Source organism: Oryza glaberrima, chromosome 10 (genome assembly GCF_000147395.1).
Source record: "Oryza glaberrima chromosome 10, OglaRS2, whole genome shotgun sequence".
Lineage (NCBI taxonomy): Eukaryota > Viridiplantae > Streptophyta > Magnoliopsida > Poales > Poaceae > Oryza > Oryza glaberrima.
The window spans coordinates 13,648,741-13,661,149 of record NC_068335.1 but is presented as its reverse complement, the minus strand read 5'-3'; the positions used below and the strand labels follow the sequence as shown (position 1 = coordinate 13,661,149).

Below are 12,409 nucleotides of genomic sequence, written 5' to 3'. Positions count from 1 at the left end.
CTATCTAATCTAGGTTTAAATTTGGACATACAAGATTTAAACTTGAGTTTTTTTTAAGGACAGTGGGAGCAGATGAAAAGGGGTGGCATATGCCTACCTTTGTTGCTTTCCAGCCATATCTTCAACCATCCATGTCATCCATTCATCAATTAATCATCCGATTGTTGTACCATAGCAGCATATATAGCTAGAGAGGGGCTTGCATCGCGAGACTCATCAAACAGATAGAAATTCCATTATCTAAAAAAATATCCATCGAATATATAGAAATTTTACGATTGGCGTCCAGTACACAACTCTACAGCTAGCTTCAAATTATGGATGAAAATGGTCGGAAAAATGCTCAAACTATTTCCACAACCATATTGTTTTATTGGGAATAGAATCGAAATAGTAGAACATTCAAAACGAAAATGGTAGCGGAATGAAACTATCCATAGAACCTTAGAAACAAACGTTTCTCAATGGCACCAGCTAAGCCCAAAAAATAAACACCCTCTAATCTAGGACGGAGGGAGTACTAGAAGTAATTAATTTTTTTTAACAATGCATCTTTATACCCGACATATTAAAAAAGCAAAAATCTTTACAGAAAATACCGTGCCAAAAAAATATACTTTTACTCAGTTCTGGTAAGGAGGATTCACGTGGTGCAGGGAACTGGTTGCTGCCCTACGTTTCACGCGGAAAGAGTCCAATTTGACCCCCTTAGCTGTAGGTTGAATCTGATTTATATGCCCATACATATCTAAAAATCAGGTATTTGACCCATTCAATCAATAAAACTGGTGTAAAATGACTTCCTCGATGGTATGGCACGTTGACTTGTGGTTTTCATTGATGTGACATGTTGACCTTGGTCAAACCAACTACGTGGTGCTTACGTGGCACTAGAAGAAAAAGATTTAAAAAAGTGAAAATATAATGGAACCCATATATCAATAGGTATCTTTGCTTTCTTCCTCTCTAGCTGCCATCTTCCTCCTAGCAAGCAGCGAGCCGAGCTTGAGGTAGAGAGAGGAGAGACTAGGTAGAGAAAGAGAGGAGCGCAGACTCTGGAGCCTAAGACAGTGGTGGTCGCTTGTCATCATTGTCGTGGTGGCGTCTTTACGACAACTTGCTCAACTGGTAGGGGTGATGGTGCCGAGCTTGACAAGGCTAATGAGAGCGCGAGATCTAGTGGTTCCCCACTAGGCCTGTCAAAAAAGCTTGAGGCTTGTGAGCTGCTCGACCTTGGTTTGTCTCAAATTTGATACGAGCTCAACTCAAGCTCTTAATGAGCCGAGCCTAAGCCCAACCAAAAGCTCGTGAGCTTTGTTGAGCCAAGCTTGAGTTTCTCACGAGTCAGATGTATGTTTAATTTTTTATGTCTTATGTAACAAGTGAGTAGGTTAAGGATAAATTAGTATAGATTTATGTAAAAAATTAGTGTATTTTGGTATCAGTCGTATGTTCTCCTAACCTTTTATTTAATATTGTTATCTTAAAATTATTGTTCTACATAAAAAATTATCCTCAAAATATACATTATCATATACTCGGTCGAACTCGCAAACCTCACCGAGTTTGAGCCGAGCCTGCTTAAAAGCTCAAAGGCGGATTAGGCTTGGCTTGAGCTTGTGTCGAGGTTGAGCCTATACAGGCAGGCTTGCTCAAGCTCGGCTCGTTGACAGCTCTAGTTGCCACATTCGCCTATATATGTTGCCTTTGAGAGCAACAAAATCTGGATGTTGGCATCCTCGGACAGCGATGCGGTCTACTAGGTTAGACGCCCTGACTTGAAGACCACCGGCCCAAGCACGTCGTCGTTCATGTCGTCTGCCGCCACGAGAATGACGACGGGATCCAACTCTGCCACCGCCTACCTCGTCTCCGCTGCCACAAACCTTGCCTCCACTAGGAAACTAAGGGTGGTACCATTGCATGTGTAGGCTATCAACAAGCTGCCATTAGGAAGAAGGGAGAGGGGGCGGAGGCAGGTGGCCCTTCGCCGGACTGGATCTCTAGCAACAGGGCTAGCATTGTTAGTGACCTCCATGTTGTGGGAGCCGAAGTACACCACCGCTATAGAGCACGGCCTGCTGAAAGTGGAACTCGAAGCCAGATCACCTCCTCCTAGCTACTTCCTCAACACAGCGATAAGCGTGAACTTGTGCCTTTGCCTGGTTACTTCCTACCGTTCTTGATCACCGCCTCCCCCACTGATGAGGTTGCTGCCGTCTCCAATTCCTCTTCTGCTAGGTGCCACCCCTAGTCCCACCAGTCTCCACCTTAACCACCGGAAGATAAAGAGAGATGATGAAATAGAGGGAGAGAGAAGGAAAAGGAATAATCAGTTACTAACCTATGGGTCCCATATATTTTTTATATTTTATATATTTTGTTAATTATAATGCCACGTAGATGCCACATCAATGAAGACCTGGTCAATGCCATACTTAGATAACACATCAGCAAAAACCATTGTCAATAATAGCGATGGAGCCATTTTAATTTGCACTGGTTTTAATAATTGGATGGGTTAAAATAGCCGATTTTGCGGTTGTGGTATACTAATCAGATTAGGCGTTAGTTGAGGGAGTCAAATTGAACGTTTTTCGTTTCAAAAAGTTGGCATATGGTAATGTGCTGACCAACGAGTGGGCTAAAAGTAGCCCAATGGCCTAGATTAACTTGGGCCTCATTTGTCAATATGCCCTACCCGAAGTCGGGGTGCAAAAAAAAAGAAAAAATCGGGGCGCAGAATTTGGGCCTCCCGATCGTCCGATTCAGATCCAATGGCTCAAAATCTCGGAGAGAAAAAGGAGGATGAGAAGAAAACCACTTGCCCCCGCGCAGCTGAACCGCGCTCTCCCCCATGCCGGTGTGCGCCGCCGCCGCGCCATGCCGTGCCGTGTCAACGCCGCCCGCGCACGCCAGCTCGAAACCACACGCCGCGGCCGCCGCTGGATTCGCCGCGACCCTCCTCCAAAACCAGCAGATCGAGCACCACCGCGCCATAAGAGCAGCGACGCCCCCCCGCCTCTTCTTCCTCGTCTCGATCCAAGAAGCAGAGAGGAGAGGGATTCTTGTTTTCTTGATCATCCATGGCGCGGCTGCGGCGTGGTCTCGAACACCTGGAGCGGCGGTACGCGTTCTACGCGGCGTACCACTCCAACCCGGCGAACGTGCTCGTCCACGCCGTGTGCGTGTGGCCCATCCTCCTCACCGCGATGCTCCCGCTCCGGTACGCGCCGCCGCTGCCGCTGCTCCGATTCTACTGCCCGCTCTGCCGCCAGTACCTCCCCGTGCAGCTCGGCTTCCCCGTCGCCGTCGCGCTGGGCGCGTACTACTCGCTCATGGACCGCCGCGCGGGCGCCGCCGCCGCGGCGCTCTGCGTCGCCGGGTGGGCCGCCGGGACGCTCCTCGCCGACGCCGCGGGGCTCTGGACGTTCCGCGACGCGTGGAGGCCGCTGCTCACCGCGCAGGCCGTGCTCTGGTCCGCCCAGTTCTTCTCCCACGCCTTCTTCGAGGTAACCTCTCGTCGCCTCGCCTCGCCGCCGCCGCCGCGACGGCGCGCCGCCCATCTTTGCGTGTTTTTGTTGCATTGCGCCGATATTATGGTGAGGTGATTGCAGAAGCGGCGGCCGGCGCTGGTGGATGGCCCGGTGCAGGCGGTGGTGACGGCGCCGCTGTTCGTCTTCATCGAGGTAATTGGCCGTGTTCGTTCGAGTTGGTCGCCGTGCGGCGATGGCGACCGCCAAGTGTTCGATTTAATGCGAGTGCGGTTGCTCCGTGTTTTTGCAGGTGCTGCATAGGTTGTTCGGGTACGAGCCGACGCCGGGGTTCTACAAGCGCGTCCAGGCGAGGGTGGCGGCGATGCACAACGGGCCGCCGGCACCGGCGCCGGCGCCGGAGAAGAAGGAGGAGGAGGAGAAGGAGAACGTGAGCAAGGCGACGCAGGAGGAGAGCGCCGAGAAGGATTCGTAGGTGTTTTCGAGGGAGAGTGTGACAGACAGGAGAGGCAGAGCTCGGGATGTTATGAACTTGTAATAGCTTGTTCATGTATAGTAGTAGTATAATAATAATACTAAGAAAATAAATGAGTTTAATTTTCATCTTGAGTCAGTTTTTATGTACAACTAGCTAGCAAAAACATTCAGTAACCTAATAATTCGGCAATCATGCACTAAACAGTGCATTAGTATCTACTTCCTATGTCGAAAAAAGATAGAAATTTGACACTACCTAAAACAACAAATCTAAATAATTTGTACAAACTTATTGTACTAGGTGAAGCTAAATCTTTGTCTAGATTGTTTTATTTAACTTTTTTGACGGTAGGAGTGGGAGACTGGGAGTACACCATCTTTCAACAACCAACACAGCCCACACGGCTCGCTCTGAATACCACTCCATAACTGTCTTGCCGGTTTCTGCGGAAACCGGCGGAAAATGAAGAAACTCGGACAAATTTTATCAAAAAAATTTCAAAATTTTGGAACCTATTCATCAAGCTGTTTTTGTTCCTTTTTTTTTAACACGGGTTCATCAAGCTGTTTGTTAACTTGAACCGCGTAGTAAAATGACCATCCTGTCGGTCTAGTCCCCCAGCTCATCCTGGCCGTCCGATCAAAATAATACTGAGCCCAGCTGCCCAAGACCTCGAATCGCGCCCTTCTCTTGTCTTGTGAATCTGTGAGAACCCCGCATCCATGGCGGCGGCGGCGGCGGCGGCCTCCTCGGGCTGGCTCCGGCGAGCGGCGGGGACAGTCCCGCGCATTCCATGCGGACTCGTGACCGCACTCGTCCCGACCCCTCCTCCACCCGCTGCTGCGGTGGTGTCCGAGGCCCCCGCGCTCGCGCTCCCTTCCCACGCCGCCGCCGCCATGGAGCTCATGGCTGTTCCCAAGAAGAAGGTTAATTACCTCTGCCCTCCCATTTCAATGGTGTGATCTTTATTTTTTCTGTTGGACTGTGGTTTTTTTACATCGCCATTGGTGTTCGTTTAATCTGCAGTAGTATGGCGTGCGCGCACCAGGTGTTTGACGAATTGCTTGTGCCTTCTAAGGACCGAAGTCCTGCCTATTTTTCTTTTTTGATAGTTACATTATGCCCTCCGATTGTTTGGAGTGACAGAGGGAGACAGTAGGGACATGGAGAACATCCTAAGCTTTAAGTTGTACTAGCTCATTCACTTTGAGCATGCGTTTTGGTTTCTTGTCCTCAAATCTCGCTGGGGCAATCTGTTTGCAGAAAGGTATCTAACGCGGATTGTGCGAACCTATTCGTGCTGTTTTGGCCAAAAATTTGTGTCCATTTTAATCTGTTGATCGAGCCGTGAACGCATTCTGCAAGCAGTATTCTTAGTCTTTCTCGGTGGCCACTAGCCTTTACTGATGGATATGCTGCACTTAATCTGATGCCTTACAGGTTTCAAAGTATAAGAAGGGCCTGAGGAATGGGCCAAAAGCCCTGAAGCCTGTTCCTGTAATTGTCCGCTGCAAGTAAGTCTTTTTGCATTGCATTTCTTAAACCTTTGCTCTTACTTTTGTTGTTTCATTGCATATTCCGAAGGGCTAATATGTATGGTACCATTGCAAAAATCACGTAGTTGGAAAACATACAAAGTTAATAATCTGCAGATTTTTTCTTGGTTTGTTCTACTGCTTTTCACTTGCGATTCATGGCATCCTATGCTCTTTGACCATCTTTTTGAGATAACGGGATGTTTTTTGACCATCTGCTCATGTATATATATATGTTGGCTCTTCTTTTTTGTTTTCTCAATGTACTCATTTTTTAGTTTTCTAGTTATCATTCATATGCAAATATGATCTATGGAATGTAATTAATGCAGCATATCCCTTGATACATCTATAATCATAAGTCCGATTTCACAAACAAGTGAAGCATTATCCTACTGAGATTACTCAGTCAACTGCAGGAAACTCTTATTACCGCCGATTCATTGTTTTATATGAAGTTGGTCTTTTTGTATGTTACCACGGAACATGATATGGAGACAGCCTATTCCTATTCGGTTTCGATTTGTTATTTTGGTGCATTACTCTTTAGCTTTAACAACATGTAAGTAGAAATGTTTCATTCTGTCATTGACAAGGCGCATCTTGGGAACAGCATCACCAAACTACATGTCTAGCATTTGCATCATACAGTGTGCGCGCGCCAGATAGCGAACTGTTTTTTCTCCCCACTTTTTCAACTTGACACCTGGTATTGTCCTGAGGCAGGCTTGGCTAACTATCTGTGGCGTGTTATGCTCTGCAGGTGCTGCGGTCGGGTGAAGCTGCCACACTTCTACTGTTGCAGCGGCGAAAGAGGGAACCCTGGATCTGAGAGCTCGTAATATAGCCTTCAAGACTCTGAAGTCGAGAGTTCATAGCGGATGCAGAGAGGGGGAAAAACACCAGGACCCCATTCCAGTAAAATCAGTCAAGACTCCACTACCTGTCTCCTGAAATCAAAGCCATTTCTTCATCTATGTGAGTCCTGAATCAGTGTTTAACTTTTGACTGCTTTTGTCATTGGGTAATAATAAGCGCTGGAAGTCTTAGCTGATATCATGGTTGACAAAAAAGAAAAAAAAATGCATATTGCTAGTACCTCCTTATTGTTTGTCTGGTGAATGTGGCCGTGTTTGTTTGATTCTAGAGATTCACCGATCAAGAGCAGTGAACTTGTGATAATGATACCAGCAGCGGCGGAGCCATAAATTTCTTGAGCCTAGGGCTCAATTAATTTTATTTTCATATGGTTGTCTTTCTTTTCTTCTAATATTTCAATAGAGATTTAAGGTCAAGAGTAGGACTCTAATGATCTAGTCCTAGCTGTCTTACTCCTGGATCGATACCAGCCTTGCTGCTTTGTCCTGGTGATAAACAAGAATATTTTCTGTCCAGCTGCCAATTAAAGAGAAACGTTGGCACTAGTATCAGAGCTTGAGCCATCCCCATCGTCGTTTTTCTGAATGAACGGTCCGGATCAGCCGGACAGTGGACAGCGGTGACTGGTTGGCCGGCGGCGATGAAGATGGTGATGATGCTTAAAGCTATCCAGGAATCTACGGCGATGAAGAAAATGGGGGAAAAGGCAGCGTGATGCGTGAATTGAAAGCAAGGTATGTATGCAGTGCAGTCCAACTGTCCGGCTAGGGCACGGCAGAATTTCTCGAGGAGCACTGCTACATGCTCTAAATTTTTCAAAGTAAATTTGTACTAACAATCATCTTAACTATTTCATGTAGGTAGGTAAAAGTTATAAAAAATTTAGATACACTCATAGCATGATATGTCAGTATTAATAAGAATTTAGAATGAAAAAGTTAGTATGCATGAACTTTTCCTTTCTAGAGTAGCCGCGGCAATTTAAATAGCTGTAAAAATGTTGTCTATATGACTGTTAAAAGCGTAGTCGTCCCCTTTCGCGGTACAGCATGAGAAATTGAAATTAAAGAAACCGCTAGATTACATCTCCAACCGCTAGATTAGTCATATGGGTCGTGTAGCCCATCTTCTATTATATGGGTCGATGCACGATATATTAAGGAGGCTTAACGTTTTCTCTTAATTCTACCACAAACAGAAAGGAGAAAATTACAATATTAGGACTGTAAATATTGGGGCTTCGCAGTTTTGACACTCCGAGTGGATGACAAATGGGCCTGTCTGCATCTACGAAATAGCAACCATGAATGGCACGTTTCCCTACTGTTCTAAATAATAGCAAAGGTTAATGTTTGCGTTGTCATTATTACAAATCTACCAACAGAAAGGGGTATTCTTTCATTATCTGCTGTAGGGTCAAATAAACCATTAGATTTCTGCAAGCAGGGGCGGATCCAACATGGGTGCAGGGGGACTCGAGTCCCCCCTACACCCACAAGACCTATGGATACCCCCCTGGAGCACCCCCTTTAATTTTCTCACCATGAATGATAAACTAAAGGTCCTTAGATGGCTGGAGGTTGAAGAAACTGTGTAATTGAGCCCCCCCAATTTTTTGTTTCTGGATCCGCCCCTGTCTGCAAGGTAACCCTAGTATACGTGAAAACTAACTTACCAATATCAGAGGTACTTTAAAACTTTCCTAAAAAAAAGAAGAGGTACTTTAAAACGCATGATAGTTGCCTTAACTTCCATGAAATTCCTTTAATTAAACATCACCTGTCGATCATTCTCCGATCATACGTGGTACTCGAGTGATTAGCCTTAGTGATTGCACTTATCATTGACGGTCCTGCGGTAATCAAGAATAAAATAGCCTATCAGTAGTTGGCACGGGGAATCTTCGAAAGGAAATCCAAAACAAAAAACAAAGAAAAGATGACAAAACGAGACCAAACGCGGGATCAACATCACCACAGTCCAGTCAAATTCAAATCCAACCTGTCAGCGAACGCAGCCACTGACATCGCGGGCCCCACATAAACCAGCGGGCGGGGGGTCACCGCTTTTGAACCGTCAGCGTTGCCGCATTCGCACCGTCTCCGCCTTCATGGCCTGTTTATTTCCCGCACTAAAATTTTTCATCCCACATAAAGTATTTAAATATAAACTAAAAAGTAACTAATTATACAGATTGCGACTAATTTATAAGACGAATCTTTTAAGTCTAATTGTTTCATAATTTAACAATATGGTGGTACAATAAGTATTTGTTAATAATGGATTAATTAGGTTTAATAAATCCATCTCGCGGTTTACTAACGGATTATATAATTAGTTTTTTTATTAGTGTCCGAACACCTTATACGACATACTATATAAATATAATAACCAATGTACGCCAAAATTTTCCGCCACCAATCTAAACACCCCCTGAGTTTGACGCCTATAAATAATAAATTCCAATTTCCAAACCCAAACCAAACCAACCCAGGCAGTCCACGCGCTAGTGTGAAACCGCCACCGCCAACCCAAACCAAACCAAGCCGCGCCGCCGATCTCGCCATGGCGCAGCAGCAGCCGCGGCGAGTTCTCCGCGTGGCGCCGCCGGGGCGAGGAGGGGCGCGCGCGGAGGCGGAGCGGGGGGAGGAGGGGGAGGCGGTGTTCGCGACGGTGCAGGCGGCGGTGGACGCGGTGCCGGTGGGGAACAGGGTGCGGACGGTGATCCGCCTCGCGCCGGGGACGTACAGGGAGCCCGTCTACGTCGCCAAGGCCAAGAACCTCGTCACCCTCTCCGGCGAGGCCGGCTCGCCCGAGGCCATCGTCATCACCTGGGACAACACCGCCACCCGCATCAAGCACTCCCAGGTTAGTACGCTCGCCTCCTGCTCGATGAAATGCCAAACTCGGAGATGGCCTTGAACAATTTTAGTGATTCTCTTCCCGATTATTGACAGGTCCCGAGAAATTGTTGGTGTATGTAGCATGCGTTGCGTAAATTATTTGGAGAGCTTTTAGAATGGTTTGTTTGTTTGATTCGTTCATCCCGTCATTGGCTATAGCTAGGATGGTGAGGCACTGACGCATTAAGAAATGTCTGGTGTGCGTTTTATTTATGTATATCCCTGTGTACTGAGCACACTGGTTTCGGATGACACCCCCATATCGATCCATTTGGAGTATGTTAATATGAATGGATAGGTGGTTTGAGCAAATTGTATGTTAAATTATTGTACCTCTGTAGTTTATTATGTGTTTATGAGGAAGGGGTAGGTGCAGAGAACTTCCAACTGAGGTTTACAAGACTTCTTCTCCAAAAGCAATGAAAGGAACTTTACATTTGAGCTTGTTAGAAAAACATTTGACGTTTTAGTAGACGAGTCCGTAACTGCCCCCTAATTTTGACTGCAGATGTTAAGTGCTGTGTACTTTGAATAGTTATGCTTATCTTTTTAATTTAATCATTCTGTCCTTTTCTCTTGTAAAGTCGTCCAGGGTTATTGGGACAGGAACGTTTGGATGCGGAACAGTTATTGTGGAGGGGGAGGATTTCATCGCAGAGAATATCACATTTGAGAACTCAGCTCCTCAGGTGCTTGTCTTTGCCTTGTTCTTTTTTCTTTTGACCAAACTTGTTCTTCTTGCATAGAGAGATGCATGTGTGATGAGTGGGTGCAGAAAGCTGATGTGCCTGTTGTGGTGTAGGGGTCTGGGCAGGCAGTTGCTCTCCGAGTAACAGCAGATAGGTGTGCCTTCTACAATTGCAGGTTCCTTGGTTGGCAAGTACGCTCATTTATTCACCTCTTCATTAAATCGTTTCATTCAGCGAAGCTTTTGTTAATTTATGAGAATTTGACTTTTGTCGAATAAAACATTCAGGACACATTATATTTACATTATGGAAAACAATACTTAAGGGACTGTTACATCGAAGGTAACTGTGACTTCATCTTCGGCAACTCTATTGCCCTGTTGGAACATTGCCATATTCATTGCAAATCAGCGGGTTACATTACTGCTCACAGCCGGAAATCCTCATCAGAAACTACTGGTTATGTGTTCTTGAGGTGAGTTGTTTCATTGTATGTTTACTTAGTCCGTTAGGCCATGCTGTTCATGGCTGAAATTTGAGTTTCTCATTGCTTGTATAATAAGATTGACATGTAAGCTTGATCATTTTCAATGTGCCTTTCTTGCTTTTGCTTGATGTGATGCTTGGACGGATGAACACATGCAGGTGTATTATTACTGGAAATGGAGAAGCTGGATATATGTTCCTGGGTCGGCCTTGGGGACCGTTTGGAAGGGTTGTCTTTGCGCACACTTTTATGGATCGTTGTATTAAGCCTGCTGGGTGGCATAATTGGGACAGATCTGAGAATGAACGAACTGCTTGCTTCTTTGAGTACAGGTATTGGAACCATCAGTATTCAGAGATTCTTCTCTTACTAAACTTCCATATTATCTGTGGACTTGTGCTTATCGATCATTCATGAGCTACTAGAAGGCATTAACCCTTTTTTTTTTACGCAGGTGCTCAGGGCCAGGTTTCCGCCCATCAAACCGAGTGGCTTGGTGTAGACAATTGCTTGATGTTGAAGTGGAGAATTTCCTTTCTCACTCTTTCATTGATCCAGACCTTGATAGGCCTTGGCTCATCCAGATGATGGCAATAAAAGTACCAGTCTCAGCATAGTCTAATCCCAGGATTTTAGTTCATCCCTCCTCCCTAGTCTATCTTATAAATAATTTTGGAGGGTGTATTATAAGTGTAACATTTGGTCAACTTGTGCCCACGCAATTGTATTGAGGAGAGATATTTGTTGTTTTCCATGAGCCTTGTCCCTTGAGGACTATAAAGGAATACGAAATTAAATTATTTGCTCTTTCATTGACGTGATATTGTTCATGCTGCTATGAGTCATGCGGCCTTTCTATACTATGGGAATGTGTTAACATAGAGGAAATGGCATGGTCCGTCAGGTTTTAACATTTATTGTGGTACTTTGAAATGGGACATGTAGAATAATACTAGCTTTGGTACATAGTAGAAATGCCATTTTCCACCAAATTTTTACTGATACGTGTTGCTTCCTGTCTACAGATCACTTTTGAATGCAGTTCATCTAGAACAAACACAGACTGAACAAGTTTGAAAAAATTGAACCAATATTTGACTGAACAATTCTGATCAGACTATGAAGGACTGGTTTGATCCAACAATGAGGTACACAAGATCCCTTGTTTTCCCTTTGAATTTGGGCATTTCTAGAGGAATTCTATATGATTTGTACCATTATTTGCAAGATTCATATGAAATTTTTGCATCTCCAGATGGGCCTAAACCTTGAGAAGCAATACCAAACACGGCAACATCATATTAAAAAGTTGCACTTGCATCTATATTTCTTCCACTCCACTGGGTAAATTTATTACTTATCCATCAGTTTCAGATTCAAAGCTCAGGACTTCCAACTGCACACTCAATTAAATCTGAAAAAGGCCTGATGACATAATTCATGTGGTTTATGTGACTGCACAATTAGGTGCCATCATTTCTTAGGACACATCTTTTCCCCCCGGAAAAAGATGACAACCGCTCGCTAATGAGCTAATCTCTTGGACCTCGATGAAAAGCAAGCTGTCAGAGAACAAGGACCTGATGTTCATGCTTCACCAAACGTCAAGTCCTACTTCAACTTTTGCAAGTCATTACTGATCAGATCATGACATGCATTCACAACTTCACATTTTTCTGAGAACCCATTCACAATTTTACATGCAAAATTCCAAAAAGAACATGACTCACGACTCATGACTGATCAGATTCAGACCCCATGACATGCATTCACAATTTCACATGTCAGATGCATGAAATCAATCAAGAAGAAGAACCTAACATTCTTTTTCTTCTCCTCTCTCTTCTTTTCCCTTTCAATCTTGCAGGAACTGAGAAGGAAGCTACAGGAGCCTAAACCTAGCTAGGGCATGTCATGGCTCAAAAACCACCTAACACCTTGACT

The 12,409-nt window shown here is 45.0% G+C and overlaps 3 protein-coding genes across 3 annotated transcripts; all 3 read left to right on the top strand.

Moving 5' to 3' along the window:
* The first annotated feature begins 2,870 nt into the window (after positions 1-2,870).
* On the top strand, positions 2,871-4,129 carry LOC127786434 (2-hydroxy-palmitic acid dioxygenase mpo1-like). Its single transcript, XM_052313842.1, has 3 exons — positions 2,871-3,512; positions 3,618-3,689; positions 3,787-4,129. The coding sequence occupies exons 1-3, from the start codon at positions 3,087-3,089 to the stop codon at positions 3,967-3,969; spliced, it is 681 nt and encodes a 226-aa protein (XP_052169802.1). The 5' UTR covers positions 2,871-3,086; the 3' UTR covers positions 3,970-4,129.
* A 513-nt stretch (positions 4,130-4,642) lies between these two features.
* LOC127786435 (uncharacterized) lies at positions 4,643-6,752 on the top strand. Its single transcript, XM_052313844.1, has 3 exons — positions 4,643-4,898; positions 5,413-5,486; positions 6,271-6,752. The coding sequence occupies exons 1-3, from the start codon at positions 4,695-4,697 to the stop codon at positions 6,347-6,349; spliced, it is 357 nt and encodes a 118-aa protein (XP_052169804.1). The 5' UTR covers positions 4,643-4,694; the 3' UTR covers positions 6,350-6,752.
* A 2,118-nt stretch (positions 6,753-8,870) lies between these two features.
* LOC127786433 (pectinesterase 31) lies at positions 8,871-11,265 on the top strand. Its single transcript, XM_052313841.1, has 6 exons — positions 8,871-9,254; positions 9,874-9,978; positions 10,092-10,169; positions 10,266-10,453; positions 10,624-10,797; positions 10,920-11,265. The coding sequence occupies exons 1-6, from the start codon at positions 8,952-8,954 to the stop codon at positions 11,080-11,082; spliced, it is 1,011 nt and encodes a 336-aa protein (XP_052169801.1). The 5' UTR covers positions 8,871-8,951; the 3' UTR covers positions 11,083-11,265.
* The last annotated feature ends 1,144 nt before the right edge of the window (positions 11,266-12,409 follow it).

What these genes read in the sequence shown, in the direction of transcription:
- LOC127786434 (XM_052313842.1), top strand. Translation starts at nt 3,087, where the DNA reads ATGGCGCGGCTGCGGCGTGGTCTCGAACACCTGGAGCGGCGGTACGCG. An exon ending in TCTCCCACGCCTTCTTCGAG is followed by an intron (nt 3,513 to 3,617) that starts GTAACCTCTCGT and finishes AGGTGATTGCAG; the next exon opens with AAGCGGCGGCCGGCGCTGGT. An exon ending in CGCTGTTCGTCTTCATCGAG is followed by an intron (nt 3,690 to 3,786) that starts GTAATTGGCCGT and finishes GTGTTTTTGCAG; the next exon opens with GTGCTGCATAGGTTGTTCGG.
- LOC127786435 (XM_052313844.1), top strand. Translation starts at nt 4,695, where the DNA reads ATGGCGGCGGCGGCGGCGGCGGCCTCCTCGGGCTGGCTCCGGCGAGCG. An exon ending in TGGCTGTTCCCAAGAAGAAG is followed by an intron (nt 4,899 to 5,412) that starts GTTAATTACCTC and finishes GATGCCTTACAG; the next exon opens with GTTTCAAAGTATAAGAAGGG. An exon ending in CCTGTAATTGTCCGCTGCAA is followed by an intron (nt 5,487 to 6,270) that starts GTAAGTCTTTTT and finishes TATGCTCTGCAG; the next exon opens with GTGCTGCGGTCGGGTGAAGC.
- LOC127786433 (XM_052313841.1), top strand. Translation starts at nt 8,952, where the DNA reads ATGGCGCAGCAGCAGCCGCGGCGAGTTCTCCGCGTGGCGCCGCCGGGG. An exon ending in ACTGGTTATGTGTTCTTGAG is followed by an intron (nt 10,454 to 10,623) that starts GTGAGTTGTTTC and finishes GAACACATGCAG; the next exon opens with GTGTATTATTACTGGAAATG. An exon ending in GCTTGCTTCTTTGAGTACAG is followed by an intron (nt 10,798 to 10,919) that starts GTATTGGAACCA and finishes TTTTTTACGCAG; the next exon opens with GTGCTCAGGGCCAGGTTTCC.